Source organism: Leptosomus discolor, chromosome 1, assembly GCF_034619465.1.
Source record: "Leptosomus discolor isolate bLepDis1 chromosome 1, bLepDis1.hap2, whole genome shotgun sequence".
NCBI lineage: Eukaryota > Metazoa > Chordata > Aves > Leptosomiformes > Leptosomidae > Leptosomus > Leptosomus discolor.
Window position 1 is genome coordinate 182,361,840 of NC_141391.1, and position 20,995 is coordinate 182,382,834.

Consider the following 20,995-nt stretch of genomic DNA (forward strand, 5'->3'; position numbering starts at 1 on the left):
TATTTTCTATTAGAACTATAACAAAGAGATAAAATTGAAAGAAGACAGTAAATTTGAAAATTCTGAATTCAATTTACTTAAAATGGAACAACTACAAATGTAAAAGACTGACTATACTGCAATTACAATCCACTAAAAGACGCAGTTTAGAAAATTTTAATACACAAGAGACACGTTGCCCTATTTCCCAAAGCTAGTTTCACAGCATCTGGCACAGAAGTGCAGAAGGACTTAACCAAAGGAAATCAGAAGAGAATTACCTCAACATGGGGGACTTCCACAGCTATCTCTAGAGCCCTCCTTGCATCACAGTGAGAGAGGCACGCTTCAGGAGCATTGTGGGGAGGAGGAGGAAGAGGATGAAGAAAAGGAGAGATGACTGCTATTACTAATTGTCCTGGCTAGTGGCGTGAGGCAGATGTACTCCTTTCTCAGCTATGGCTTTTTTTAGGACGACAAGGCTCAGGCTGACAGAGGGAACAGAAAGGCTATCTGTTCTAAAACTACTAAGGGACAGGGCTCTAACGGTGAGTAGGAGAACCACGCACGTGGGAAGACAAACTGCTATTTAGAAAAAGATGAACATTGAGGGGAGGGGGGAAAACCCCCAACCCCAAACCAGACATTCAATAGCCATACAACGTACAACTATGTAAGCAAAAATCATCTACTCAGATAGGAAAGAGTAACGACAATCGTCATTAATTATAATGACAGGGCAAATTATCCTGCTGTAGCCATATGGTTCTATAAACCACCAGCCTATTTTTAATATTTTAAATTCTTTCGAACCTTAAAGCTTCTAAATGAGAGAACAGAAATGTTTCATATAACTTTTCTGAGAAGTTCTTTAATTCTGATGAAAATGCTGATCCCCAGAACACATTTTGTATGTAAAATTATAGAATACACTCTGGCCTCTGAAGAGGCAAAACCAGAGCTAAGCAAAGAGAGACAAGTTTTAGGCCATCATAAATATTCACAGAAATACTATTTTTCCTTTACCTCCAGAGAATATTTGCCCATGTATGACAGCTGGCAGAAGCTATTAGAATTAACGCCAACGGTGATTGTTTCTAGCAAGCAACGCATTAAGATGGAATTTCTATGGTTGGAACAACTTTCAGGAAACGTATAAATCACTCGCTGTAAATTAAGAAAAACAGACAACATATTTGGCCGAAAAGGTCATGCAGATGATAGCGGATTATCTTGAATTACATTGAAGATCTGTGATAATCTTACTTCCCTGGATTTACGAATGATTAATATCCAAAAACTGTAGCAGTGCCAGTCTGGGCCAGCTAAAAACATGCAAAATGGTTACATTTCATCTGTTTTAGCAGATACTTAGGAATAATTAATTTAGAGCAAATAGTAGTACACATGCCCAAAGTAACTTCTAAGTGAACACACGGTTCTTCTACAATGACCTGAAAAGCCTTCATTTTAATTTTGTAAACCCAACAATGATATTGATTATAGGGTATTAACTGATCTGGAGTGCCTGCCTCAGAATGGAAGCAGGACTACTAACCACAGCTGAGAACAAAACCAAACAAGATACTGCAACAATTGTTTTCAATTAGAGTGAAGCATCAAAACAAAAACTGGGATGATTAAAGTCTCTTTTATGTAGTCTTGGTGAACTTTTTTATCTTAAGGTCCTCCTATTAAACATTATTCTTTGAAGTAAATGCAAAAACAAAAGAAAAGTTTTTCATTCAATTGTCATGCAACCCTATTGATGAAATTCCAAAGCCATTCGTTATTACAAACATTTTCACCAACTGATGTGTCTCCAAAATTAAGTTTCATTGGTATTTATTTTTTGTCTGTTTTGGACAAGCTGCTATTTATTCATCATTAGTAAATACAGCTGTGTTTGGTTACCGATTTTTGTGTGTTTGAAAACTATACACACACAAATACACAGCATATTAGTGTTAGGTACAGAAGAACCGTACTGTTTTCTACTAAAAAGAAAGACTATTTTGTTACTGAAATCAGCATACGCAGAGCATCAGGGAATTCAGTTTTTCATATTCCACATTGTCCTTTAATCTGAGGCACTATTAGATATACTTGAACTACTCCTAAAAGATGCTTACCCCCCGATGTTCACAGGTGATGGAAATGCCATACCGCTCCTAAGCAGTGTTCTGCAACACCTAACCTTCCTTACAGTAAAAGGTTTCCTCAATGTCTAATCTTTGCTGTACTGAAATTCATTTTTACCTATTCTCAAGGGACCACAAAAATTCTTCTCTGGAGCAATTTTCTACCATATTCTGAAGACTTATCATGTCTTCCTAATGATACATTCTTTTGGTTGAACAAAGTAATAGATCAGATTGTCTAAGTCTCTGTTTGTTCTTATTTTTCACTTCTGGACTTTCTCAACCTGCCCACATCTACATTGTTCCATTCTTGAGAGATTACACATGGACTTACACGTCTGCCTCTCTGGCTAATTATAGATCTGACCATTTAGCTACACTTTTCACAAAGCACTACAAATAAAGCATGGTTAATTATTAAGGTGCAGTCACTTTACCTTGGGTAGAAACAAACACAAGGTAACTACGGGCTGCTAAATGAACAGCGATGTAAGAAATAATTTTCCAAAATTCATAGTAAGTGGAGTATTTCAAGATGGAACTCAAGAGAAAGTCATATAGTTAATGGTGTTCATTAACTAAAAAAATTATTGTTGCAATTTGTTCAAAGTGAAAAAAGGTACAAATTGAGCACACATCAGTAACTCTATCAAATCTATAGTGAATGTCCTTGGGAGTCCATACAGAATTCCTTGGGCTGGTCAGAAACACTATGCCTTGTATTCAGAGGTCAGTTGAGCTCTTTCTTGCTCTGACATTTCACATTTTGAACGAAGTTTTTTCTACTACTTTCTGAAAGTATACTTTTTTGAAGTAGACAGACTGGTTACCTTTTTCCCTTCATTCACCAAAATAATTTTCAGATATCAAATATCTCTAAAGAGAAGGCTATTTTTGCTGAACTCTATTGACATATTTACTGTACAAATTACTTTAAATATTTTCCAGTTAAAAAAAAAAAAAAAAGAAATTTTGTTTACCTTTTGGTGAATAAAAAGTCTTCAAAAGTATTCGCTAGCTCTGGCCACATACTGTCAAATTTTCCTAAAGATGCATGCTGCCTTGCAACAGGTAGTCCAATAGAGAGAACTTTGAGAAGAGAGGAAACAGCTAGCTTCCATGTGCTTTCAGAAGGACAGGAATATTTCAGACTAAGAGGTATTCTTAGTGTCTGCAAAATTAAAAGTTAAAACAAAATTTATAGTTGCTCAGACAAATCTAAGAATACGACAGGTTTCTGCAGAAGATCTTGGCAGACACTACCACAGACGATAGTACACATCCCTACCTTCCCTGCTGGTATACAAAATTATCTTTTAAAAAATCTAATTCTAAAGCTGATTTACCATATACCAGCTGGCTAAAGCACAGGTCTGTTGCCAAGTACAATGTTATAAGTCAGAGCTGATCCATTACTAATTACTCTCTGAAATTACATACTAATTTTCTTTTTCTGTATTGCCACCCACCATTTCTGCTAAGCCGGACAAATGGACTTTCCTAACATCGAACAGATTGCGGGCAATTCGCTATCGTGAGTGTATTCCGGAGAGTTTAGTACTGTTCCTAAAAAAGATACCTCAAGTGCTTCCTCAGTAAAGAAAAAACACTCAAATTTAAACTTTTCCTAATATGCAAAAGTTGAACTGTATGCATAACCACTGCAAGACACTTGGTCATTGTTGATTGCTAAACCACAAGAAGTTTAAATGAGCTTAGTTAAAATAGTTAGTAAAATTCTAAGATAAAGGCTGTAATGCAACTCAAACATATAGCAGATGAAACACCGCAAATTTTAAGTCTTTCAGATAGACAGCTTCAGTATCTATAAAAGAAAGTCATTAATGAGTTTAAAACCATTAAGCATACTTAATATTACACTACATTAAGACTACACTACATTAAGACATACTTAATGTTTACACTATATGTATACCTTTTAGCATTGTTAGTCAAACTAACTAGAACCAGATACCAAGTTATCTTGGAAAACCAATGATTTATCAATGGTTTAATTTACATTTCAAATGCATAGTGACTAAATTCAGGTGTTACACATATACCCCCAATGCTTTTAGTTAAGTCTCTGATTTGGGGAAAGCAAAGGGTGGAAAGAGGAAAGACTCACTCTTAGGATTGAGTCAGTTGTAATAAACTCTATTGCCAAAAACTGAGAGCTAGGATCTAACCCTAGAGATAAACAGTATTTTCTTCTACTGCTATTGTTCATATGGGTCAAATCTAATTCCAGTATCAACATGGGCTTTAGAGATGTGAAAAATAATTTTAAAACCATTTTCATCTACTGCAATAGCTCACATTATTATCAACTATGAACGTTAAAGGAAATTGGTGTTTAAATCAGTTTCACCTATCCCATTAAACCAGAAATGGAATACAACTGCATTAACTTTGAAATACAAATATTTAATTCATGACAGATTCCAAATAATACCACGTAACTATTTTAAACACATTCAGGTTTCTAAATTTCTATACAGGAACAACCTGATGTCAGCCCAGTCATTACAAACAAACCTAGGTTGCATATTTTTTTTTTTCCCAGACATTTACTACTACTTCTACTATTTACCAAAATTATTTGCTAAAATGGAAACAAGGTCAAAAGAAGTTCGGAGTCTGGCACTTTCACCTTCAAGGCACATCTGTGCACCTGTAACATTTCTTAGCTACATCAATGACACACAAAGTCATTAAAAGCAATCAAAAGTAATAGGTAGAGCACACATCCCCAGAGTACATACATGCCAGTCTAGAGAAACTGGTCTTTGACCTTCAATGCTGTATTTACTAAGAGGTCTCCTTATCAGATTCAGGTGCTTAATACTTTCAAAGATTAATATTTTGTGGCCTAACACATTTGTTAATTTTTATCTTAATACTGAGATACTGATACTGACATTATCCAGCTGAAGAATGATACATATAACCTCTCAACAGCCTTGTAGCTTCTAAAGAAATTACTACCTGCTGCTCATCTTCATAACTGCTGCTCATCTTCATAACATATCAATTTGTTTACTAAAGTTTTAAGATTCCCAGAAAGTATTTATCAATACTAGCTCAAAATAAAACTCATGATTTTCAATACTTATTAAAGCTTATTAAATTCGGAACATATGCAGGACAAACTTTTACCTTAATAATGTTCTGAAGAACTTTCTCTGTTACCACAGCTTTATGGCAAGCTGTCTTTTGGTATAAGTCCACAACAACTTCCAATGATCTCTCAGCAAATGGTACATAATTCAATGCTACCCATTCCGCCTGGGAAAAGAAATCAGTAAATTACTGAACTATATGGGAAAACCTATTAATTAAGGAACAGGAAATTTATGTTTTGCATTGAACTCTCAGTTTTAACACATGCAAGGTTTGCTAAGAATATGGTCCAAGCAACAAAACTGCAAATACAACATAGTCTGTCTATGAAAATGTACTCCACATTGAAGTAAAGTACATTTAAGTAGGAGAAATGTTGCAGTCTAGGCAAGACAACTACATTAGGACAATCTTTAAGGAAATTTAACTCACCGGTGCAAATAGTTGTATCTAGTGTGATTCCATTGTGTTGCAGGACAAACAGAATAAGAAGAATTAATACATACATAATAGTTACCTCTTCGATAACACTGAATCAGATGTTCATGCTTAGTGAACAGCAGAGTACACAGATAAAAAGAATTACTGAACACGTCCCATCTCTCTACAGCATGTGCAATTCAAAAATTTGCAGCTTGAAGGAATTTTCTCCATTCAAAATGTCTTTCTATTAAATTTGGTATCACATGTAGGACAAATTATTTCAGATTAATTCACTAGACAAATTCAGACACATTCACTATGTCTGGTGTCCAGGCAAGACCCTTCCTACACGGAGGAATACAAAGTATAATAGCAAAGTAGAATTCAAAGGGAGGAAATGAAGATAACAGAAGCACACAAAAAAATATTAATAAATTAACCTATTACACAACATGTACAGCAAAGCTTTTACAGATGGAATAAATGCATCTTGCTAAACAACCTATATCTGAAGCTGAATTGGGTTCATCAGCCAAGTGAAACAAGTGAGATTTCTAATCAATTACCTGATTATACTTTGCATTTGCAATGTGCTTTGTTTCCAGCTGTCCATATTGTGGAGGCTTGCAGGAAAATTCTACAAAGGCCAACAACTGGTCAAAGATTGCAGGATACATTATCTGCATACTTTCTGAGCCCACACATATAGCCTATACCAAAGGAAAATACAAAAGCTTAATATATATCTTCAGCTTTCACATTCAAAAATGTGCATCAGTACAAGGAGCTCATAACGAAAAATTCCCATCTAAGACTATGCAAGAGTCATGCTGTAGAAAAGACAGCGTATAGTTCTAACAGTTTAAGGAAAGTAAAGTTTTGTTATTTTATTAAAGTAAATTAAGTGGTAAGATACCTGGGCATACATAGTTTAGTAAATACAGCTATCTCACTTCATCCTATAAAAGATACCTTTTCTTTACAAACTCTGCCTTGACATGACAGCAAAATATAAGTCTTACGTAAGTCTTGTCTGTTGATCTCAGCCACAACTTCAAGTTCTACTTCAAGAAGCACTTAAATCTCAGAAGTAACTCATACAAGGTTTTCATAAGTAGTTAAAATTGTGTCTTAGAGAAAGGAACATAAATAAAATGAGAATGATATGATTTTGATATAGCTGAAACTCATAATCGTGCTTTAAAATGGAAAACATTTCAGGAAGGGTGTACTTAGAAGATGCCAATGAAATATCATGTTGTCATAGGCTAATGATTTCCTGTTGCAATATAAATTGCAAGGCAATCTTAGGACATTTATTTTCAAAGCCAGATATAATGATTCTATTAAGTTACTCCGATTATTTTCTGTCATTTTATATGTCTTGCTTTTCCTCCCAAAGCCTCTCCTCTCAAATCTTCAAGAAACAGCCTATTTATTACTCCACAAAAAGGCCTTGTGCTTGTACTGTCACTTTTCTCTGGGGAGAAATCAAACCACCCTTTTGTTCACCACAGATCATCCATGACAAGTTGTGGCTGAACTCACTCAAGGTGCCAACAGCTTTGAAGCTGTTTGAGTGTAGCCTCCATGCTGGGGCTGTGTCATGAGCTGCGGTAGTTGACGGGCTAGCAAATATCCTGAGTCCCCAGCCATGAGAGGGAGCAAGCCAAGAGGGGCTGCAGGCACTGCCATCACTAGATCACCCTAAGACCTATCTGCACCTTCAGCCAATCTACAACCTGCAGCAGAGCACTCCGTGAATCATAAATGGCCTTTCCCTTTCCCTCAGCTTCCTGCAGTTCAAAATGTGTGTCCAATGCTCAAAAACCTTAATCAATTTTATGAATATAGTGCAGCACTCCTCCTAAGAAGCCATACTCCTTTTCTGGTACTCAAGTTCAAGACTGTACTGAACTCTGAAAAAGATGCTTTGATGCTAGATACTCACTTGTGTGGCAGCAGACTAAAAGGTTAATTGCTGATCTAAAAGTATTCAACACCATGTAAAACAATTTCAGCTGATATGCTGCTGCACTGAAGTCACTGCACCAAATTTTAACAGCGCAGTGTTAAAACCAACGCATGGATTAGAAAGGGAAAGGGAGAGAGGGCATCCACAAACGCCTGGGTAACGTTTGTACAGATGCAGCTTACAGTACCCACAGAAGTCTACCTTATCTATAATGGAAAAACTTGAAAATACGTTTGCCATTCACTCCACATTGTTAGATTTTTATCATTATTATTATTCATTTCAGGATCAGTGGAAAATAATTTCAGATGCTACTTTTTCTGTACTCACGAAGAAAAGCAGTAACGACTTCCTATTTGAAGTTTGTGCATGAGTAGCTTCTTATTCTTAATATTTTATGAAACTCTTGTAAAAACTTTTACTTTACAAATAGAATTGTTTTCTACCTAGTCTGCTGGGGTATTTTCAACTCTAAAAATTATCCACATAATATTAAAAAAAGGAGATTAGGTCACTTAGTTTTGAAAATTCAACTAACTAGAACTGCTTTTCAAGCAGGTTTAGACTTCTGACTGAAACCAGGTTACGTTTTAGCGAAGCACATGAAAAACTCAAAAATAGCCTAGCAAAGTGTGTGACGAAGGATGCTGAAAGCGTCTAAGAGCTGTGTATAAAACAGAGTACTATTTACTGCATTAAGTGTACTTACTTACATATTTAAGTAAATAGACATGTATAAATCAAAAAGTAATGGTCAGGCAACAATGAAACAAAAACTGCAATCATTGTTTGTTGTAAAAATTGACACAGCGCTTTAGTTTCAGAAATTTGTGCTTTAAGGCATTCTGGTACTAACCTTCACATTTTCTAATAGTTCACTTTCATCAAACAACTCCCAGTACAACCACTGTCATGAACTACTGTGGTTTTTACAGCTCTCCATAGCTAATGCTGTACCATCTCTGCCAGTGTATGTAAATATAGTCTTAGAATCACAGAATCATTACGGTTGGAAAAGACCTCCAAGATCATCAAGTCCAGCCACCAACCCAACACCACTCTGCCCACTAAACCATGTCCTGAAGTGCTACATCTACACGTTTTTTGAACGCCTCCAGGGACAGTGACTCCACCACTTCCCTGGGAGAGTTTACCACATCATAGCTCAAGAGGTTTGCACCCACGGTGCCTGCAGAGCCAGAATTCAAATGTATCTGATCCCCAGGTATGTATCTGTGTTCCTCTGCCCGACGAGCCAGCCGGCTCACTGTAGAGCTGCCCCAGAGTCAATGTAGGGAGGCAGTGAAAATAATCAGAAAATCTGGGCTGGAGTATGAACTTTAGCTGAGCTACAGTGATGAAGCAGGCACTTATATTACAGCACTGAAAGACTAGAAAACAAGTGCTAATAAGGAACAAAAAGAAAACTAAGAACAAAACAAATGGTGCAAAAATGGGTGCAACACACAGAAGTCTGAAAGAAGAACCAAGGTTCCCTTCCAGTCCCATGTCCTTGAGTTGCAATGTCCTTTGCTAGTGCAATCACATCATAAATGTCTTTATTAAACCAGTCAGGGGCTCTCTCAAAAATATCAGGGCTTTTTCATGCCATTGCAATTACAAAGTTGTTTCAGAACTTCTTAGAATACCAGAAGCAACCCAGATCTTCCTGTATCAGCAAAGAACAATCTTATCTTGCAATGGAAACGTAAGAAACATTTTGTTTAAAAGAAGGTGGCAAGTATTTACATAGTCATCCTTAACTGTTCCCCTAGCTTCTGTGTGTACTCCTGAGAGTATTAATTCATTTCAACAGAGAAAGAAGACACTGTGGCCTCCAGTAAAAACCATCTGACAGATGGCCTTTGCTCCACATCAGCACTGGCTGGCTGCCTTACCACGTGAATTGTGCTGTGCCACATAGCCAAGAGGAGCGATCATGTGACTTCACAGAACTTACTATGTCCAAATATACTTTAACTTATTTTTTTAGCTACTTTTAGTTACTTTAGTTACAGAACAGTGCTGTTCTGTTAGTAATATAGGTATAGATGGGGTGGTAGCTACTGTATAAACCGAGGTAACCTAAGACTTCCTACGTAAGTCTGTACTTGCAAAGGCTTGTAACTGCCATGCTAACCATTTCGACTGGGAGAAGGGAAGGGGGGATGTCTCTGTTTGACATGGGAAGTTATTGCTTTTGTTAGTACTTAAGAAAAATTCAGCTAAACCAGTTTAACATCTTGATAAGAACAGGAGTATAAAAAATATGCCGTTTTTCCTCATGTTAAAAACTCTGCTAACCCTTCTTCAAAAAGCACTAATGCTTGCAGCCTTTGGGAGCTAAGAACATCTGGATAAAGAAACCAGCAAAGAAACAGAAAAATCTGAGAGATTAATATATGGAGTGATTAAGTGGGAGAACAGGACTTGAGCAGGGCTGAGCTGTTGGAAAGGGAAGGGTACAAAAGGGTCAAGTCTGACTGGAAAAGGATGAAAATTTAGTGGATATGGCTGGTGTTAAAACTTATTACTTATATCCCCACATACAAAAACTAAGACTTAACACCAACTTCTAATCTTATACATCTGTTCTCAAAATACCCGAATATTTGTTAAACTCAAACTAAAGGAATGACTGCAAGATAATGATTCTGCCCTGCTTGTGGGGTTTAAGTAAGCATGAGATAAACCAACCCATACTACACAAAAAGAAAACAAGATACTGAATTGCTGCTCATTTAGTAGGCATCATGTGTTCCATGAGCTAAACGAGGCAGGATCCTGCCAGGGGTGTGGGGGGAGGTATGACCACATAGTTAAGCAAAGGCCTCATAACATGAAAGCCCAAAGCGAATGAAGTCAGGTCACATGGATAGTTTTAATTCTGGCATTTCTCCAGTAGGTTTTATGAGGGAACTTGGTTTTTTTTGAAGCAGCGCTTAATATAAATGCATGATCTCATTCATTATCAACTTTGCTTCTTTTGAATAAATAAGTTTCCTGAATGAACAATGTATTTTGCAAAAAGATATTTTACAGAATAGAAAGCAGCAATTGCTCCAGAAAGAAGCAATGCTTTTTTCTGTTCTTAACTATCCAGAAAAAGGGCACCCTAATTTGTTGCTTACAGATTCACTTGCATGAAGGGTGCTCTGTGAGGTTAAGTTCTACAGTAAGAACTTCCTAGGCAAAGATGCAGCATTCTCCTTAACCAACCAATTAACAAGAGGCAAGAAGGCAGGTGGTCTGCCAGGGACATTTTTGTATTTCATGTTCTGCATGAACTCAAAGTCCTCATGATCACTATTCTTCTAGACTTTGTTTATGGCAGTAACTGGGCAACATAAGGAATACTGTTTGTTCTCCCTACTCCATGTAAAGACCTTTGTAACAGTACAATAATATTAGACAGACAAATAGAGGGCTACAAACACAGCGCAACACTTAAGACATTTCTGCAATCAAGCAAAAAGTGCATTTCATAAATATTACACCATTCTGTTCAATGCAGAGCACCTAGGTTGCACCAGGAATGGAGACCTAATGCCTACACACTACTTTCCCCCATATTTGTTACACGAGTCTATAAAGTGAAACACACCCCAAACTGCTGCAGTTCTAATACAGTACACTGTGCAACTATAAATAATTTAAAAAATCATGTTTAAGTCACCACACTACAGTTCTGAGAAGAAGGATTGAGACACAGTGCAGTTTACCTTTCACCATGCATTTGAAGTCACATTATTACCTTTTGTAAAACATCTAAAGCTGTAAGAACCGCTTCCTGTAAACTTGTCAAAACTGCTTCAGTGTAAGATGGAAGGATGAAAGGGGAAGCATCAGAACTGATTGGAACTGAAACAGCACCGTGCAAAATGACACCCAGCTTTTGGAGATCATCCATGCTGAAACCAGTTTTGATGTGCTGGTAAAGAGCCGGGAATATTTGAATTAAAGCTGTAAGAAAAGGCTGGCTGGGAATGAAAGTCAATTTATCACAAGTAATCGGAGGCCTTGTACTTTCTGAACCAATCCTGTACCAGCTGTTCCAGGCCGCCCACCAAAGATTCAAATCTTCAATCTCATCTGTTATTACAGGTGGTTCAGATCCATTGTATCTTCCTATCCTTTCTCCAATGGAGTCAGTTCTCATGAATGACCTGCCAAGGCTAGTGGCAGTTGTTGTCCCTACCACCACAGGTACAGAAACATTGATAGCCGGTGGTGTGTCAGGCTTCTCTGAGTCTCGGACAGGAGAAACAATTTGTAAGATCTCCTGGAAGCTTTTCAGAGCAGCCAAGGAAACTTCATTATTTTTGCTGAGTGCTGCTGATTGGATGTGATCGAGAAGAACATCCCAGGCTTGGGAAAAGTCTCCTATTTAAAAAAAAAATAAAAAAAAAAAATCAACTTGGAACTGGCTTCCTATCCCCCTTTCCACCCACCCAGTCTCTAAAAGGCTGTTCATGTACTTGTTACTCTAATGCAGAGAAATTTCATGAGGTTAGGCAATGGCTTGAATGACTTTCAGAATATATCAGTTCAACCATAACCAGAAAGAATGAATGTGACGGAGAAACACACAAATATGAAGAATGAAGCAATATATCTATGTTTATGTCAGATTTGCCAGCGAAAAATCACATTCCACATCCCATATCAGAAAAATAAGTTTTCTTTATTCAGGATAGTGAAATCTATTCGTTCTTATACGTACCAGATGCCTGTTGATTTCAAACACTGTTAAGCGCACACAAGGCATTAAGGGTCAAATCTGTAGCCATGTAAGGCATTTATAAAGAATTGATTTTAAAATGCTCTGATAATTGTACTGTGGAGAAAGATTTCATTGTTGGGAGTTTGAGTTTTTCATTAAATTTAGCCTTAACCTTCAATTTTCTATGCTACTAATTACAGGGTTTGAATAATTAAAATAGCCCTGTAACGTTTTAATTTTTTATTCAGTTTTAACTCAAGTTTAACACAGTTTAAAATCTACTACTTTCCACACATGACCAACACTCTTGATAGCTGTTAATATGTTGATATCTGTATCACAAATAACCAAAATGAAATAAACCACAACTTATTTCTAGTTACATATATTCATTGCATACAATGGGATGGTGAAGGTATATTAATGTAATGGGGAATTTTCTTTGCAAGCTATACATTCCCTATTTCTTTTTCACTTTCTCCTTACAGAAATTAAACATTAGGTCATTTACAAAGCTATTGTAAAATATTACTAAGTACAATTGAACAATGTAAATGTTCGATACTTCACTGACTTTACAGGTGACTTCTCCACATTGTAAGAACAATGTTAAACTTGACACACTGATGCCATGGAAGAGTTCCAGGCAAGTGTTACACAAACTTAGAAAGACAAGAGGAAAAATATGTTCTGACAACCCAAAGAACAGAAAAGTTATTACTGTTATCAAGCTACTATAAATTAAAGCTATTTGGTACTCAGAGTTGTCACTAGTGAGATTTTATCTCAAGTACTGTGATACAGAAGATTAAATTGGTACTTACAATTTTTGGTTCTAAGGAGCATGAATTAAAAACTCCATAATTTTCATCACATTTGAGGTGAAACACAATAGAACACACTTTTAAGCTAAGATTGAGATTCTTGCCCAGTACTTTAACTGAAAAAATATACAAAAGCAGAAAGTTTATTACTGTATTTTTCTATAACTTTAAACCATAAATTTTACCTAAAGGCTGCAGTAAGTATCTTCTGGTGTTAAAAATTCTTGCAACTCCAGCCAGTGTTAATACCCATGTCTCAGCCCACTGTTTCTCAGCTGTATCCCTTGAATGATGGATGAGAATGTTGCCTCCTCCTGATTCAATCTTCTCTTTGTCAGCTGTAGTAGAAGATTCTCGAACCCTATCCAACAGGTGAAATAAAACCTGTAATAGTCAGAAAAAGAGGAAAAAAAGCAACTTTTCAAACAACAATTGTATTCAAGGTAAAATAACAAAAAATAGTAATTTTTCCATTATCCTTTCTGTCACTGTGTCACCTTGAGAATTCCCTTATTCTAAACGTCTCTGCAACAGCTAAGAATAAGAATAATCCAACTGATGTTCACCTGAGCACGATCAAAACCACTAAGGAGACTGTTAGCACCGACAGAAGGCTAAAACCAGTGGATCTCAGATACCTCACAGGTCCATCAGGCAGACTCAACTGCACCCTGATTTTTCCACAGGACACAACCAACATGACTGTGATCTAGAACAGGGCATTTGACAGATCCTCTCTAAGAGACCCAGAGTGCAAAACAAAGTTCAATCTGATATCAGATCAGTCCAATCACATGACCCTCAAAGTCTCTGTATTTTCACACAAAGAAACGAGTCATTCATCCTTGTAGGAAAGGAATAGCCTTTTTATCCAACTCCTGAGTAAGAAAGAAATGATCAAGATACAAAAATTACATTTAATAAGCGGCTTTAAGGGCCAGAGAAGAGAAAAACCACTCCCAAACCCCAAGAAATTAGACTTCTGCCACCATACGTTACTTTTAAAAAGTCTTAATAAACTGGCCAACTGGTGTTAAAATAGCATGTCAATGGATATTAAAATGTGAAAGCAACTTAAAAAACCTTCAGTGGAAGCTTACACACCATACCTTCCATATTACTGTGTGCCACGTTGAATGTTGCAATAACGTTCCATGAGCACCAATAGTAGAAAACAACGTCTGCCCAGCACTCTTTCTAACTGCAGGTCGGGGATCCACACACAGTTCTCCAAGTTTGGCATACAGGCATAACCAAAGACAGTCAAATGGTGGTGCAGGGTGAAAAGGTCTATTCAGCATCACTCCCTTTTCTTCTGCCTGTTTCTGCAACACTGCTTCTTCTTTGTTTAGTTCCTTTTCAATTATTTCACCTCTTTGGAAAAAATAATCTGAAATATTCCACTGCAAAATGAATAAGACATATGCTGTTGTACAATAGAAGTATTATAATGCTCTCCACAGTCATGAAACAAATTGTTTCTTGTTTTCACATTTAAAAGTATTTTGCTAAGTACATTAAGATACTAATTTTGGTTAAGTAATGGTTTAAAACTGAAAGAGGGTAGATTTAGATCAGATATTAGGAAGAACTTCTTCACTGTGAGGGTGATGAGGCACTGGAAGAGGTTTCCCAGAGAAGCTGTGGCTGCCCCCTCCCTGGCAGTGTTCAAGGCCAGGTTGGATGGGGCTTTGAGCAACCTGGTGTAGTGGAAGGTGTCCCTGCCCATGGCAGGGGGGCTGGAACTAGATGATCTTTATGGTCCCTTCCAACCCAAACCATTCTGTGATTCTGTGATATGAATTTCCCTACAGTGAAGGAAGATGATCAGCACATAAACACTGCAAGCTGCAGCAAATATTTTCCTCAGTCTCAGCTTTCAGGCCCCAGTTATACATGAAGGGAAACAGAAAGGGAATACATGAAAGGGAAACGCATTAAAAAGAAGACACTGATTCATCGTTACAATACAAGACTATTTCTTTAACTAACCCTGGAACCACGCAGATTGAAGATAAATTGTGCTTAATTCACATATATGATTCCAAATGAGAGCATGGGAGTTAAGTAAGAATTCAAAAAATAGGTTTTGGCTTTCGTTTGTGGAATTGACTATGGATTAATTTTCATTTAAAAAAAAAAAAGAAAGCCAGAAGCAGCATCGCTGTAGGTTAATATAAAACTCACCAACAAACCAATTGAAGTTAAGCTAATATTTAGCTCTTGATTGTGAAGTCCAAAGCTTCCTGCAACTTCAACAACTATCTGTAGACAAGTACATGGCATTGTCGGAAGAAAGTCTGTCACAACCAACTGAAGACACTGGAATGCAGTCCGTATTAAGGACTCTCTTAAAAAAACAAAAACAGAAACAAAGCATACACACACTCATTTCCAGTTTCTTCAAGAGCACAGGAATGTTTTGAATACAGGAGCTCAGGAGATAGCATTATTAGGAAAAAACAAAAAATAATCCATTTAATGTTTTTGAGATGAATTTGCAACATTTTATATGTTTCAACTACAGGGTTTGTTGAGACATAACATTAAGTTGAAGCTTCAAATCCTGATAAAGTATTTTAGTCCTTGTTAACAAGCTAGTGAAGTTGAAGTTTAGACTCTCCAGGGGTCCTCAGCTAGTTTTACACAGTAAAATCCACCTCTCTGTTCTAAAGTCCTAGGACTTGTTAGTTCAAATGTGCCAGCTAAAACATTAAAAAAAGCCACGACGGGCAAAACAAAGCTGAAGTTTAAGCATGACAATCTTCCAAAGAGTAAGATGTTCTGAACAAATTTCTTGTATCATCAGTTACAAATTACTTACAAGTATGCCAAATAGGTAGGCAAAATATCTTATTTATTAGAAAAGTATGCTGCCATAATGGTAATCTTACTCGCTTCAATACGGCATTATTTTAGACAAAATCTTTTCAAAATATCTGCCATTAAATGGATCCTTAATAAATACTTTGCCTTCAGAATTTAATTCTGAATACAACCTTAAAATAAAAGTGTACTATAGAAAAGGTTTGTGAGAAGGAGCTCTCAGAAACAGCAAGGTCACCTATAACTAAAACCTTGTTTAGTGAGTGACAAAATGAAGGAATCAAAAGGAGTGGTGGAGTGTAGATAACACAAAACAGGGAAGCTGCATTTAAATTTCACTATAGTTCTAATTTTTTTTTAAATGCTTAATGTTTAATGTACAAAAGAAAAAGTTCCAAAGGTTTGTAACACAGAAAGATAGTGTGCTTCAGAATATATATCCCACGAAAAAATAAAGAATACAGATATATCAGTTATGTATTTCAGAATCCTAAACAAAATAATATTTTTTTAATTAATTCAAAATGAAAGTCATAGGTGAGCCATTTCTACTGTATCATAACAGCCAGCAAGATATGGAAGCCAGAGGAATGCACAAGAAACTTCACACGGACAATAATGGTATAACTAATAATTCTCTAATATGATGCATACTGCACAGAGACATCCACCCTACCAAATAAGATCAAATGATTTATCATCGCTACACTCATGGAGGAAATGCCTACACGCTACTTCCCCCCATATTCATTACAGGAATCTATAAAGTGAAAGACACCCCAAACTGCTGCAGTTCCCTCACCACTACAAAGTTAGAGGTATGTGACCTTCAAGGACTTTAAGGGAGAAGAGAAGGAGGCAGGAAGTGAAAGTATAGTTATACTCCTCATTTTGAAGAGCTGAGTTAATGGGAAAGTAACCTCTCTTTCTGATCTTCACATGCAAGGCCACTAGAACAAATTAAAACTGTTCATTTCCCAATTAATGTTCCACACTACTATGCGTCTGGGGAAGGGTTTCCAAGTCCTCCATGCAAGTGGCAACAGCAATAGAAATGTAAAACGGTCCTTAATGTTACAGGTGGCCACCAAAAAGTAAATATAAACACAAGAAACTTAAGCTTAGCGCGAAAACTTAAGATCACATAGGACTTTATCGATCCTTAAAACAAACAGGGGCATCCCATTGAAAAATTCTTCAAAGACAGACTTCCTTTTGTTTGTTGGGCTAGTACCGTACAATCAAGAAGCAACCAGGTATCACTGGCTCGCAAAATAGCATCTTCTGTATTTATAACAGCCTGGCAAGAAGTTCTCCTGGAAGGTAAATGGATTTCTGTCCTGAAATCCAGAATGTTCACTGACCAGAGGGAATACACTTGGGAAGAAAGTCTCATGGTCAATAAGTTCATATTTAAAGTATGATAATAGTGCCCGTATCTTGTGCTTACAGCTCTAAGTCAGGTAAGAAATACAGCTGTTTCCTAAGGAAAAGGAGGCTTGATTTAATTTTTTTTCCTACTGCAGTTGACATGACGTGGGCAAACAGTGCTATGTAGCTGAAGAAAAACGGATATTCTACATGCATTGTAGGAGGACACCAAGATGTATCTTGAGATACCTGCCAGTTAGGTACGGATTTGAGATGTAAGGGGATCTGAAGACTGTCTTGAGAAGGAATCTGTATTGGTTCCCATCTATCAACCACAGCAATGAAAATCAAAAGGCTTGTAGGAACCACAGGACACATTACACCAAGCGTGGAAACAGCAGGTACCAAGGGAAGCATGGTTACCAAAAAGAGGATGCTCACAACCAAAAACGCCAACAACATCCCTGGGGATTTTGGTGAGTACTACCGCCAGAGCAAGCAATACTGGTACAAGAGCAAAATGCTTCAAGCATTTGAAGGGGCTTTAGGAGGTCTTCATAGGGCCAGAAGACAGAAGTTAAGGTAGGGTGAAAGGAGAAAGATGCCAAGGTGAATTTTTCTGATACCAGTTATTTGATAACCTATCCTGGTGCTAGTCAAGACTAGCACCAAAGGAGGAATAATAAGGTCTAAGTGTGTGCGTATAGTTCTTGGTGCTTACAGTTCCAGGGTCAGATGTTCATCTCGCTGTTCATTTCAAAAAACTCCTTGCAACTTCGCCTCTCACTTTCCCTTGTGGGCAAAAGGACCAGTCCAGTAATATTCCCCCTCTGTTGGCAACAGTCTCAGCTGTGTTAGTCAGTCAAAGGGATTCACCCACAGCACGTAAACGGTATTTCATCCTTGTACTAACAGCAGCCATTTAGGGAGGAAGGACTCAACAAAAAGAGAACGCGTTCAGAAGATGACACACACTAGAGACTACAGAAAGATTTAAGAAAAAGAAACAACAGAGGAACTGTGAGCAACAGCTGAGTCATACAGAATTATCTGCAAGCACCAGAGATGTGTCCAGCAGATGTTAAGATCAAATGAATTGGCATGACGAGTAGGCCTCAGTGTATACTGCACACCGATGACACGAGATGGTAGAGTGAAACAATATCCTGGTCTTCTGGAAGGTTAATTCAGTAAAATAGAAGTGCGCTACAGAAAAAATTAAAAACTATGTTTTTGTTGAGTAAAATTGTTCACAAGCTAAAAATGGCAATGAAAATTATGGCTATTAATGTAAGAAAGTAAAAGCAGAACTCTTTCTACTGTTCTTATCTTACATGACTTTAAAATCTTATTTCCACCACTTACCCCTGATCACTTCGGATTGCCCCCATGACTCCAAGCACCAATGGCCAACCAGGTCCTAAGCTGTCACCCTGACTTTGCAAAATCTGTAGTACACACTCCAACTGCTTGATCCTGATATCAGGATGACTAATGTTTGACAGTTCCTTTAGTGGATTCAATAAAAGCAACTGCAGTCTCTAAAAGTAAACAATAAAGCATTTTAAGGGTACTAAAATGTAACTGATCCTTAATTATTTTTATGTATAATAAGTGAAAACATACAGTACCAACTGAAGATTCATCAAGTTAATTCAGTAACTCATTCATTAAATGCTCAAATTCGGTGTCAGACTGGCCTTTCTAAAAAAACTGTTTATAAAGGATCTCAGCAGGAAATTACTTTTTTTTTTTCCTTTTTTCTCCCCCTCCCCCACCCCCCACCTGTTCTCCAGGTCCCTCAAGAAGTAGCTACAGCATGCTGTCACAGTTACAGAAAAATCATCATGCAACTTTATGCTCAACCAGCAGGACTAGACTGAGCTTCCTACTAAAGAGAGCTTGAAAAAAACTATCCATTGAACCTCAGTAAAAATATTAGACTGTTGTACCAATAATGGATTGAACATCTGTGATTTAGAAGGTTAGACAATTTATTTTTTACCTGCCACCACACCACATACATACTTCTAAACATTCTGGAATTGTTTTGCACTCATGCGGGTGATCCACAATTTCTTCTAACAAATGGACATAATATGCAAGCATCATCACTCATTGTTATGCATTTGAAAAAGGAAGGAGGGCAGTTCATTAGAATGCATGAGGTGATTCTCAATAGTTACATCTGAATGTTACAGCTGTAGGCTTTATAAACTCAATAGTAAAGTTGCTTTATGAATGCCTCCTATTCATTGACTGGTAGAAAACTTCCTCTAGGGAAGATTTTGATTTCATGTTCACTTTAAGTTCCAGAAAAGGAGGAAAGCAGCTGCTCTCAAATTTACTTTACCTGATTTTGAGATAAAGGAGGGTCATGGCTGAATGTCAGTCCGGCTTTAATAAGAGAAGTTAAGGCTTCTGCTCCCCATTCTCTCATTCTGGAGTTTGGATGCTGACAGACCTGCAAACACAGCAGTGTTTTGTTTAAAGTCACTTTTATTTAACCAAGATTTGAATATAAGTAGCGTATTAAAAATTAATTTTAATTATATTAGAATTTATATAAAATATTGTAATAAACTTTTTTACAACAATACAGTAAATCTCTATATGATAAAATTTGGTTTAATAGAAAAAAAAAGTTTGTTTTTTGGACAGACATACCTTCTGAATAAGGAAGCAATAGGAAGCAGTGAAAGACAGAAGGAAAGATAATGAAAAACACAGCAGTTCAAGCCAATATGTTTTCCAAAATGAATATACTAAGAGCTAATTCTGATAATGACTGACTAAAAAGGACTAAACAAGTCCTCAATGAATGCCTGAAACTCTCAGGTTTAACTTAGCCTTAAGCTACTACAAAATTCAAAGTTTCATCTTTCACACACTGCTTAACACAATCAAGTGAGGAAGCACGACAGCAGCCAACACAGAAAACGTCTGTTCTATATTCTCAGATACAAAAAGTAATGACATAGTTACTTTTAGACACAGAAAATAAGCCTTACATTCCAATATTTCAAAAACTTGACAAAACAATAGGGAACACTATTTCAAGCTTAAGTTTCAAATATGCGTCTTCATTTCCCTTTGTCTCCTAATTCTCTAAACCTAATAGTTTTGCTAATTGCTATTTTTTAGAACAGAAACATTAAAACAGTTATGTAAATGCATTGCATAGATACCTAGTGTAAACCATAGTCCCATATCTGATACATTATCCTCAAACAAATAAGATAAGTCTACAGTTTCATTGACCTCTATATATTTCCACCCAGACTTCCAGCCCCATGTCAGATGGTGTGAGAATTCAGAATCAAAGTCCAAGGCAGGATCATAAGGAAGGCTGATGGTTTTGGTTGGTGGACCATTCCCTTAGTCACTAGCCAAAATGAAAAGGAGGGCAACACAGAAGAGCCAGCTTAATGTTAAAAAAAGCAGACAACACACAGCTGCTCTCCTGAATTACTTATATTTTTGACACCTTATATTAAAAAAAAAAAAAAAAAAAGATAACTTGAACTCCTTCATGATGCTCTGAATCTGACCAGATAATCAGTTCCAGAGACAGGGAATGAATTCTTCCCTCAGGTTGTGTTTAATTGAC

General features: G+C 36.9%; 1 protein-coding gene across 5 annotated transcripts in view; it reads right to left on the reverse strand.

Moving 5' to 3' along the window:
* Nucleotides 1-20,995, reverse strand: part of MON2 (MON2 regulator of endosome-to-Golgi trafficking) — a 70,662-nt gene that overhangs the window by 11,819 nt on the left and 37,848 nt on the right. For 3 of the 5 annotated variants that reach the window (XM_086480298.1, XM_086480315.1, XM_086480321.1), the window contains exons 21-30: nucleotides 19,739-19,849; nucleotides 18,751-18,926; nucleotides 15,376-15,538; nucleotides 14,298-14,591; nucleotides 13,374-13,572; nucleotides 11,396-12,024; nucleotides 6,233-6,376; nucleotides 5,676-5,693; nucleotides 5,280-5,408; nucleotides 3,101-3,291 (exon numbers count right to left, since the gene is read on the reverse strand). In XM_086480298.1, the coding sequence (XP_086336424.1) occupies nucleotides 3,101-3,291; nucleotides 5,280-5,408; nucleotides 5,676-5,693; nucleotides 6,233-6,376; nucleotides 11,396-12,024; nucleotides 13,374-13,572; nucleotides 14,298-14,591; nucleotides 15,376-15,538; nucleotides 18,751-18,926; nucleotides 19,739-19,849 (2,054 nt within the window). The remainder of the gene's footprint in view (nucleotides 1-3,100; nucleotides 3,292-5,279; nucleotides 5,409-5,675; nucleotides 5,694-6,232; nucleotides 6,377-11,395; nucleotides 12,025-13,373; nucleotides 13,573-14,297; nucleotides 14,592-15,375; nucleotides 15,539-18,750; nucleotides 18,927-19,738; nucleotides 19,850-20,995) is intronic. The other 2 variants (XM_086480327.1, XM_086480305.1) reach the window with 1 other exon arrangement.